General features: G+C 31.6%; 2 protein-coding genes across 4 annotated transcripts in view; one reads left to right on the top strand and one right to left on the bottom strand.

The window, feature by feature from the left end:
• Window positions 1-7,909, top strand: part of LOC108686850 — a 13,714-nt gene extending 5,805 nt beyond the window's left edge. For 2 of the 3 annotated variants that reach the window (XM_018192345.1, XM_018192344.1), the window contains exons 5-7: window positions 379-790; window positions 2,909-3,167; window positions 7,846-7,909. In XM_018192345.1, coding sequence (XP_018047834.1) covers window positions 379-790; window positions 2,909-3,021 — 525 coding nt within the window. In that variant the 3' untranslated portion in view covers window positions 3,022-3,167; window positions 7,846-7,909. Of the gene's footprint in view, window positions 1-378; window positions 791-1,217; window positions 1,378-2,908; window positions 3,168-7,845 lie in introns of those variants that run through there. The other variant, XM_018192346.1, reaches the window with a different exon arrangement.
• On the bottom strand, window positions 3,653-10,780 carry LOC108686852. Its single transcript, XM_018192347.1, is given in 9 exon segments — window positions 3,653-4,145; window positions 4,820-4,975; window positions 5,969-6,166; window positions 7,248-7,421; window positions 7,843-7,955; window positions 7,958-7,975; window positions 9,284-9,502; window positions 10,407-10,541; window positions 10,611-10,780. Coding segments are annotated over 9 exon segments (1,230 nt in total). The 5' UTR covers window positions 10,711-10,780; the 3' UTR covers window positions 3,653-4,028.
• Window positions 10,781-11,872: the final 1,092 nt, after the last annotated feature.

The following is an 11,872-nucleotide window of genomic DNA, read 5'->3' as shown; positions in this document are numbered from 1 at the left end:
TATATATATATATATATATCTAATATTATTGTAATTTTTGCTGAGTTTAATACCGAAAACTGGTCATATTCAAAATAGGAAATATTTCTGAATATTAATTAAAAATATCTCAGCAAAGAAGCTAATATTATTTATCATTTTGACGTCAAATACATTTTAACATCATTTTGTCAAAATGATATCAGTTTATTTGCGGAGATAAGACATTTACAATATTTATATGAAAAAGATTTAACTATCTGTATAAGTATCTACAAATAGCAAGAAAATATTGAATATAATTAATTACGTAAAGCTTTACGATATAAGTTTTGTTAATTCAATCTTTTTTGACAGAAAAATAATGATGATAATGACATTAATTTGCTCTTCTTCTAGAAACCATACGCTTGCCAGATAAGCGGCTGCGGTAAACGTTACACGGATCCGTCGAGTCTTAGGAAGCATCTGAAGAATCACACAGAGAATTCGAGTACATTATCCAATCTGTTATCATCGGATAAGGTACCAATGATTAACGTAACAGCCGGTGCGATAGGTCACAAACTAAATTCAACAATTCCTCACCGAAGAAATCAAGACACGTGCATCCTCGATGTGGAAACGAATCATTCGTCATACAAATTATCTAAAACTTACGTCAAAGAGGAGAACGCGTTGCCAGACAATACATGTCAGCTGAACAGAATCTCCCTGAATTTCGACGGCAATCAGCAGGAATACGTGCCGATCGAGTCGGTTCGTCATCTTCTGATCAACGACATTACTAATATACAGAATGAGAATACAGGTAATGGATGTATTGTATGATGTATATTCAATCGATTTAATCGCTAGTAAATTTTACTGTAAATTTTGTCAAGTTTTTAGATTGAAGATTAGAATTCAGTCAATCAAAACGAAATGGATAAAAATAATAATTGCCTAACTGGTCGAATTTTAAAATTCTTTTTAGCTAAAGTTTTTACATGATTAATTTTTCTTCCTTTTTTTTTCACGTAATTAGAGAGAAAAAAATAAAGATGAACCATGCAAGAAATTCAGCTAAAAAGAATAAGCCTTTAATCTCTAATTCTTCAGTTTCCAGTGCATAATATTAGGTGTGGGAAAAAGTTCGTGGCGTTTTTCTCGTTAAATGGCATTAAAAAAACGCCACGAACTTTTTCCCTAATATGACACGTGTTTTAATTATTATCCGATTTTAAAATGAATTACAGAGATGACGTATTTAAGGATCAGTGTCGCGTACATTGAAAAATTTGAAGCTTTCTTCGCATTCGAAAGAAAATATCATAAGAAGCGGCTATAAAAAAATTTAAGACGTTTACAAGTGGAAAAAGCGATATGAAATAACAAATACTGTTGATAATTTATAGGACCACGATAAGACATGAAAGATATGTCGAAAGTTATGTCATTCATGCTTTTATCGGACAGATATTATATTTATTAAAATTTTATAACTATAAAATATATTAAGAACGATTTTAATAAATAAATATCAATTAAAATCATTCTAATTACCTAATTTCTTTATTTTCTGGACTATATTAATTGTTATATTATCTTTTCATTCGAAAGTATTGCTTGAAATGAGAGCATTATCGCGACTATATGGTTTTAATTTTTTCAGCATGATTTACGTTTTCAATCAGCATTTTCAATATAGGAAAATCTGGCCGAAATGCGATAAGACATTCGTTACTTATTTGTTTGCTTACATTACAGTTTTTACATATTCACGCAATAATTCCGTAGTTAAGATATAGCATGACCTTTAACTTTTGTTGCCAATAGAGTAAGACCTTGTTTTTCTGTTTATGAGATTTATTACAGCTACTCTTTGCGAAAATAGCACTTACGAAATAGATCAAACTAATCATGGAACTAATCATATTTAGTGAATCAGAATCGCGATAACTAAAAAGACAATTTATTTTCAGAAATCTTTATATTATTTATAATTGTTTCCGATTATTTGTATAAATTTTTAGAAAGAGAGACATGGCTAATTATCTCTCGAAAAAAATACATGGTAGCATCTTCCATACGTGCAAAATGCTATTGTCTTCTGATTATCTCTCTCTATTCTTGAATTCTACTTACAGCCTTGGCTAAAAATATTACGCAACATTATTAATTATTAGTGATCATTTAAAATTTTAACTAAAAAACTGATTTATATATGACATTTTGCTGTAAATTATCCTTTATTTATTCTAAAAATCTTTTTATTAAATTTGAAATATGACAAATTCTTAAAAATATTATGAGATATTACGAGAATTTTTTTCATTAAGATAATGTGTAATTTTGCAGATTCTGAACTTGTTTTATGCCAACATGCGTGCGTATCTCGCGGGCGCGTGCTGGCTTTTTCTGACTTTTCTGATACAGCTCGCGTATCGCGCCGATGACAGTGTCGTTCCTGGTAGTCTATAGCTTGATCTCAGAGGAGGTTCACTCCTTTATGCCTTTACCCCATACAGAGTCTTAAAATAATATTCCTTACTTTTTTGAGGGGGAAGACATACGCCGCGTACGGCGAGAACGCGCGGATGTACGCGTGACAAAACAGATGACAAAACTCTGTTTTGTCACGCGCCACGTGCCACGCACCCGTGCTATTTCTAAAGGAGCCCTCGCGTAATTTCGTGAAAGTATATAAAAACGCGCGCGCGAGATCAAATGATGACAGCGAGAGAGAGAGAGAGAGAGAGCAAATGAAAGAGAATGAAGAGAGCAAAGCATCGGCCGTATTTAGCAAAATGTTTATTCTGCAAGTGTTGGAAGTTTTCTTCGCTGAGACAGGACTTACTTCTCTAGATCTAAAAGTATAATCCAATGGACGCAAAACGCTTTTTACTTCTGCTAAATGCGATTATTGTCACCGAATCGCTCATTACAGGATTCTGCGTGACTGCAGAAGATGACGTGCCAGATTTCCACGAGTTAGACGCTGACATCGAGCGACAGTTTCACGAGCTGAGTGCTTTGAATGATGCTATCTTCATCGGATGAGCCTTTTTCAGCCCATCTCCGACGAAGATGAAACAGGAAGCGATGCGTGAATGAACGGAATATAATTTAATAAGACATAATTGAACTCGCACCTCGATTCGATTAATCCTTTGGAACTGACGGCAGGTTTATTGGACTCACTCAGAGTACGGTCAAAGTCTCACTATAAATACTTTTAAAGCATTTGATTGACTAATCAAAAGAAAGAATTTTAAGAATTGGCCAATTGAAGAATGCTTCAAAGCATTTGTACACTGAAAAAAGATACTAAATTTTAATACATATTTGAATTAATAATTGAATAATTTTTCTAATAAAATGTATTATTCTCATTCTTTTTTACACGATCTTTAGAGAAATTTAATTCTGCAAGTATTAAGTCATTAGTGATTAATTATTTATTTTGAATATTAAAATAACTGATAATAATAATTTTAATATTTAAAATAAATCACTGACAAATTTAATACTTACAGTATTAAATTAAATTTCTGTAAAGAGAGTTATGTCATTTTGGTTCTTTGAAATTAATTAGTACTTTTTAATTTTAACACAAATTAAATGGTTCTTATAGAAATAATTGTGTTATAGCTAGTGTTAGCTTGGAGGGTTAAAAATCGCGTTTTTCGAATAGTTCAAACACAGTTACTTTAATTCTATGGCTACGTAATTAATCGCTAATCCCGAGAATACTTCTTTTTAAAAGCATTAATTATGTTGCTCTTTATATGTATAATGTACGTGTTTTTTCTTAGGAAAAAAGGAAGCGTGGATGATTCGTTGATCATTGATCACGCGTTCATCCTGCCGCTGCGATCTCATTGTTTCGTTTCTCTCTTTTTATGATCAATTTTATAATCTTAGTTCGTTATACTTGACAAATCATATATATTTTTGTACATAGGTACTTATGTATATTATAGGTGAACAAAATATATCATTTATTTCGAGCAAATGTTTGTTCGTCCCCACACCTTCGACGCTTAACTTAGTCCTATCCCTTTCTCCTAATTCTCGGTACTCTCGCTGCTGCAAATACTCGGCCGTTTCTCTGCCGTTAAATGTCGACAGATCAATTTGGGGAAGTTTCTTATCGCCTCGTCTTGATTTTCCTTCGAATATACCTGCGATAATTGTAATGATATTAGATAACCCATTTAAAATCATGCCCAAAAGAAAAATGTTTGATATTTGATTAATTGCATAATAAAATAATTAAAATTATGAGCTCCATTTTTATGTCTAGATAGCAAAATACTAATAATTTGCTGGCAGATTGGCAGCAAATTCGAATAGATTTCCACAGCTATTCATAGCCAGTGTCCGCATTAATCTCAGAATCTATCGACAGAGTTGCTGACATGCTATGCTAGCAGATTGGTACCAAAAAAGAGCTGTAAATCTTGCTCAGTTTCTGTTGCCAATCTACTGACAAAGTATGTCATTAGACTTTCTCCTATTATCTGACGATAGTCTATTGACATCGTCAATATTACAGATATTAGATATTCTGTGCGAAATTTGTTGCTTTTCTGCTATCAAAAATTTGTAGTATACTCTGCTCAAAATTTGTCTTTGCAGACTTGACTATCTGGCTTAACAGTTATTAGAATATTGTAATGTTAGTAATAATAATTATATAATTCTACTAAAAAAATATACATGTATAAATAAAAGATATGTACAGCATCAAAAATAACTATAAATTGTTGTTAAATTAAGACAAATGCATTTTTTTCTTTCAGTGTGCCATTTTATAATTAGTCATTGCAGATTTAATAAGATTCTACACGCTTACCCCATTGATCACTACCGTCGGCACAAATCTCAAAGGTGATTGCAGAGCGTCCGTTTTGTCGCCGTTCGCTGCAAGCAAATTGTCTGCCAGCGGGCTCGCGATGCAATCGTCGATCAACTTTCGTGTTTCTGTACTTAGGCCGACATCTTGAGCGCACTAAAATTCATTTATCGCGTTATTACAGTTCATGATAAAGCACGTTTATTGTTATTATCTTAATAACTAACCCCAGATCGTATTTATCAGCGAGAAATTTTTGTACCGTACATACTTTCGCAGTTTGAACGTGACGCGATGTGAAAATATAGCGAAACAAGTCAACAATTATGTTATCTAATAACCGACAGATATTAAATGCAACGTGTATTATCGGCGAATATTAGTGATTATCTATGGAAGTCAGTCTGATGTTTCGTACGCGTGGAAAAAATTGTGCCTGAATAAAAATTCCAATGATAATTTAAACTTATTTGAACACTGAAATGTTCCAAGAACAATTAGGACATAATCGAAGTAATTTTAATTCTTTATGGATCTCAAAGAGCTAATAATAATTGTTTTAGAACCATTTTGGCGCCATTTTGATAATTTTATTTTCTGCTTGTGATGCTTTTCAAGTATCCTTACGATGTCACTTTGGTTGCTTCACGTCACGAGACAAAAAAATATATTTTACTGTTAGATAAATAATTCTGATTTCTCTCTCAATTATTCTTACAGAAATCCAATTTAATACTGAAAGATAGATAACTATTTTCTTTAATATTCAAAATAAATAATGAATCATTATGTCTTCCAAATTAAATTTCTGTAAGAATAAGCACATCTTGATAGTATTTTTTATTCAATAATAAAACTTTTATTTCAGTCTTCAAAAGTGCTCGTTTTTTCATTTTAAACGAATGCACCCAAGTGACATTTCGTCAAATGCACCGCGCTCTGCGTGATCGCGGCACGTTGTCGCGTGAATTCAATGAGAAAGTATGCCAAAAGGTCGACGTTACAAGTTAAATATCGACTCTTACTCATCGATGCAAATCGTTGGAAAATTAATTATATGTTACATTCGATAAAGGCATGTTCGCCAGAGCCATCAGCGGCCGCATCGGCTAATCGTAGCTAGGAAATTATATACGAAGGTAAAACTACCTGTGGAACAGCAGTCGCCGGGGTACTAGCGAACATTGCACAACCGACTAGATTGACCATCAATGGTTGATGGTTCTCGGCTGCCTCAGAGGACTGTATGGCGTGAATCGCACACGCCTGGGCCTTATTCCCACGGCACTCGCTGGGTCCATGTTGACACGAGAATTGCCACGGACCGGTTTCGCTTTCGCGATAATGCTACAGACACATACGTCATTAATTTGCATTTTAATCGTTTAATAATATTTTCCTCGTGATCGACGTGGATAAAAATATCGAAGACTACAGCGAAGGCAATCATTCTACATTTTCAAGGCCACAGTTTCAAACGGATGTCTTGCGAGCCAATTCATTAATTCCTCTCGAGAAGAATATAGAAAAACCAAAAGATAAATATGTAAATATATAAAGATTAAAGAACTCTATGTTAATTAACCCTCCGTAGCTGATGGTGAGTCTATTGAACCCATTCAATTATATTCTTTATATTACATCTAAAAATTAAATTACTTTATTAAATTATTGTTCTTAAAATAAACTTAGTGTTTATTTTTTTTACAGGTTACTCTTAGAAATTTAATATTGAAAAATAGTGATTAATTACTTAATTTGAATATTAAAAAATATTTGTTCTATACTTTTAATATTCAAACTAAATAATTTTAAATATTAAAAGTGGCCAGCATTAAATTGGATTTCTATATTTCTATATTATTTTCCTTAAAATTAATTAGTGTTTTCTAATTACAAATTAAATGAGTTTCTGCTCTGATATATAGCGTCAGCAACTTCAATCTATTCTAATTTAACATCGAAAATTATCTTTTAATGATAAAGAATAACAATATTTTTAATATTCAAAATAAGTCATGAGTTAAAATAATAAAATAAGTAATATTATAAATAAGTAACTGTTACACATTTTGACATCAGCTTCGGAGGATCAATAGATTTATAGACATATAACATCATATAGTAAATTAAATGAATATTGAGATACGGATACAAAGTATTTTATGTTTTCACGTGATTGTCCATGTCGAAATGCCAATCGCCTCGTCTTGTTGTCATTCCTGACGAAAATTGTGACAATAAAAAATATATAAATACCTTTTTTACATTTCATTGTCTCAATTTTCGCCTCCTAGAAGCTATTTAAGATTCTGTCATTCTAGATCTCTTACACTTCAATTTTTATTTTCATTATCAAGACTCATCTCATTAAAACGATAAAATAATCATAGAGAGAGAAACGCAATTATGAAATTATTGTACTTACCGTAGCCTTACCATAAGGAACCAATGTGACATGGATATGACGTTTCAATTCCGAATATGACGGTACAAATTGATTTACGATCCATCGCATACTATCACTGCATAATGATTCATAATAAACGTCTACGTTGACAACATTTTTGTTTGATTCATTATCGGCCGACTGCGCATTGGACTTAAACAGATTAATAAAATTAACATAGATTATCATGATTTATGGTGCCGTACTTGATTTATGTTCAGTTCCACCAATATAAGATTTCTTCAATCTCGATTCAATTTATTCTTCATCTTTTTCTAATTCCAAGAATTAGAAAAAAATTAAACTGAGATTAAAGTTTAAATTTTACATCGGTGGAACTGGTTTTTCTTCATTTTTTTAAATATCAACTTTTCTTATCAGAATTAATAAGTACTACTAGAGAGAAAAGTCAATGAACCTCTATTATTCAAATCATTCAGTTATCAGAATTGTTTTATCCTCCGATCTATTCGGATAAGAATTCTACTACGTTTAAATTATTTGCCTATATTGAGAAACATTCGATAAAAATAGATATATTAATTCATGTGTAAAATTTGAAATTCATGCTTACCAGAATGCCGTGAGAGATGAGCGTAACAAAGACGACGACTGTCAGCCAGGTGCGAAAAATCCAGAAGAAATAGAATCGCATGATGATATCCGTTGTATCGTTGATGAGTGAGTTGGAAAGGCCTTTAAACCTGCTGCGGACAATAGTCGATGGGCGAACGCCAGAGAGAGGGAGATACGAAAAGCCGTAAGCGGTGGGGAATCGAAAAAGAGAGAGTAAAACGAGACAATCAATCACGGAGGAAGGGAGAGCCGCAGTTCATCCTTGCGATATTAGTTGCATCCAGCAACATTTATCTGCCTTCGATCATAGACACAAGCTCGCATCAGCTTAGTTTTGCATGACAATTTGCGTTTCTAAACGAGTGTAAAGCCCGAAAATTTTCCACATCTGTATGACATATGATCTTCACTTTCTATCGCAATACTATTGGCTTAGAATAGCAATTTTGTTGATATTAAACAACATTTTATTAATGTTAATATTTTCTAGCTAAATTTGAAACAGAAATATTCAGCATTTCATTTTAACTCATTTTAAATTAGAATTTTTGTTTTTTCTTCGATACAATTAAGCGCAAAAATCATTTAGTTGAGGCCAATCGTGATATTTAATATTTTTCTGTAAATTTTATAATATCTTGTTTTTATTTTTCTTTATCTTTATCGCATATGTGCGGTGAATCCTGTTCGCGATTCTTTAAATACTCGTGAGTTCATTATCGCATATTTAATTCGTAGAATTCAATATGCACAATCAGGAATAGCGCTATCAAATTAGGCAATTGTAAACAATTATATGATATATTTATAATATGGAATAAGTTAACAATCGCACTAGGAATATTTAAGATTAAATCGATGACGATTATATCGAGAATAATGAATAATAAATTATCGATTGAAAAGAAAAATTGCTTATTTTCTATTCAATAATTTTCCTTCTCTATTATATTATATTTAACAAACTATATTAAATATAAATTATATTAATTATAAACAATTTATGCAATTCATGATGATTCAAACACATAAGGGAGCGTATTAAATGTGCAGACTGCAGTTAAACACATAATGCGAAATGTTTTCATTGGCAAAAATACCTAATCTTTCGTTTCACAGAATTGTATAAACTAAAAAAAAAATGAATAAATCTATCGATCAATGTAATGCATATCGTCGAGTTAAATGTTATGGGTCTATGCCCTGATGGAATTTTAATTCCTGTTGTGCTCGTGTCAATTCCTCGTACAAATCAGTGGCGCGTTGCTTGAAGGTTGCAGCAAGCTCAGGATTTTTCTGCACGCCTTCTCCGCGCGAATGCATCTGCGACAAATTCGCACAAGCATATGGATTTCCGAGCTCACAACTCTTCAACGATAGCTTGTATGCTTCCTTATAGTTTTTCTCGATGAAGTTCTCTAAACCTCCTAGATAGATACCCGATAGATAGAAACAGGCCTTCTCCGAGTTGTACATGTCGCAGGCTTTCTTAAGATACTTGGCACCTGCATGAACCTGGGTGGCTCTGTCCTTCTCTCCAACATCGGTCTTGGATGTTCCCAGAACACCGGCATGTAGACATCCATATTCGTCATTGAGCTCGCAGCTTTTTGATAGATACTTATATGCTGTCAGAATGTCCTTCTCGCAACCTTTTCCTATATTAAAAGAAAAGAATTAATTCTAGAATAGATTTGGAGCGATATTTGTAATTTGATTTTATATTTAAAATTAATTTCAATCTATGATTTCACTATACGATTTCTTCATTAGCTGGATGGAATCTTAATATTACTGTCCACTTTTACTAATGTAGATTAACTTCTTATATTATTTAATCATAACTTACATTACTTATTTCTTATCTTCTTCTAAGTTCTAAGAATTATGAAAAATAAAGAATAAATTAAACTAAGATTAAAGTGAATCTACATTGGTAGAAGTGGACATATAATAAAGGCCTGGTTGCATCAGCGTAAGATTAACTTCAATCTCAGTTTACCTTACTATTTATCTTTTTCTAATTCTTAGAATTAGAAAAAGATAGAAGTAAATTGAATCGAGAATAAAGTTAATCCTATTAATGGAATCCTATTAATGGAACTAAATCTAAATATATAAAATCACAATGCTCTTCAAAATTCGAATTCTGATATAGTAACGGGTTGTCCGAAAAGTTCATGCCGATTTTGAAGGAAAATTGAAACGCAGATTTAAATTTTAGTATACATTTATTAAATTTAAATCTTTTGCGGCACGAACTTTCCGGACAACTCAATAGATTAACTTTAATCCAGCTTCAACTTACTCTTCATTTTTTTTTAATTTTTAAAACTAGGAAAAGATAGAAAATTATAAATTATTAAATCGAGATTAAAGTTAATCTACTTTGATAAAAATAGACAAAATTCATGTTTGAAAGATTCGAGTTTCTAAAAACGAAGTTTGCGCTATAATAAATCTTCCTAATAATAAATGCTCCTGACATCTACCACAAGTGTTTATAACTAATGTAGCAAGCATCTGTTAGAGCACCTTGTGTTCCTCTCTCGATAAACTCACCGATCACTTTAAAATCGCCGAATTTCGCGCAGCTTCTGGCGTAATTATATTGATCGCAGGTCGTCTTGTATAACGAAGCAGCTTTCTCCGTATCCAATTTTATCGCTTCGTAAAAATCACCCAACAAATGGCATACTGTTTTCGGAGCAAAAGATTATTTTTCTTAATGTAATAATTGTGAGGTTAGACTCTAGCTTCACTCACCCTCCGGATTTTTCTCGTTGTAACAGCCGAATTGATATTCTATGTGAAGGTTCTTCAAGTACTCCTTTACTTCCTCCTCGTCCTTCAAATTATATGCCATCTTTTTACTTCGCGTCGTACCTGTAATCACATGATAAGAAATCCACCATATCTGGAATTCGATAGTGCAAGGAAAAAAAAAGGAAATCAAGTGTGTTCGTTATCGAGACAAATTTTGTACGATTCTGCGCAGATTCCAAATGAGGCCATTTGCGCCGCGGTAATTTTGAAATGGCAATTCGAGAGATCAAAATAAGTACTTGTTAAATAAAAACATGTAAAAATGATTGAAAGAAGAATTCAGAAATATCAAACCAAATATAGCATGTCTTTACCAAATAATTACTAGTATATAAGTATATTTCAAAATATATAATCGCATTAGCAATTCTAATTATAGAGTCTTTGAATACACTTCAAATTTTTCCAATCATATATCGTTAAATTAAAGTTTAATTTTAGCAAAAACGTTAGAGACCCTCCATCCGGAGGATTTCATCGGCGGTCCTCTTTTCTTTGTAAGAATACTCACCCGTAAAAAAAAAACAGGTTACTAATAAATTTAGTAGCTCGTTTTTACAGGTAAATATATTTTGAATTTATTTTTTTATTTTTATGTCTAATTATTTTATTGTATTTCATACACTAATAATATTGCAATAACTTTTTTAATATTATCTTTAATTGTAATCTTTTATATAATTCATATACAATGATAATAATTGTTTACAATACAATTATAAATGCTGTTCAAAATATAATAAAAGTGATAATATAGGAGCATAATTAACAAATTAATAATGCGGGATTATACGAAAATACATACGATAACACAAATTTTTCTAAATCAATGTTTAATGAAATATTGATAAATGCGAAAAGAGATACTAACATTACTGTTATATCATATTCAATACTATTAGATCATATTTATTATTAATTATTAATTTGCGACAATTTATTATTATAATATAACGACTAAAAATCGTTAATATATTTACGATAGTACTTATACTTTTATCGCGTTCAAGATCTCAATAGTTATTTTATATATCAAGATTTTTCTGCCTTGTGGAACGCGTTAGTACCCGACAAAAAGAATAATTTTCATAATGGAGAGCGAAATGTATTTCGATTCAACATCAAATTCACAAGATCCATTCACAAAGAAAAGTTAAGCAATTCATTAAACACCAATGGTCTTGTTACAGGAGAATGTGAAT

Source organism: Atta colombica, unplaced genomic scaffold, assembly GCF_001594045.1.
Source record: "Atta colombica isolate Treedump-2 unplaced genomic scaffold, Acol1.0 scaffold197, whole genome shotgun sequence".
NCBI lineage: Eukaryota > Metazoa > Arthropoda > Insecta > Hymenoptera > Formicidae > Atta > Atta colombica.
Note: the sequence above shows the minus strand (reverse complement) of the source record. Positions and strands in the feature narration are given on the sequence as shown.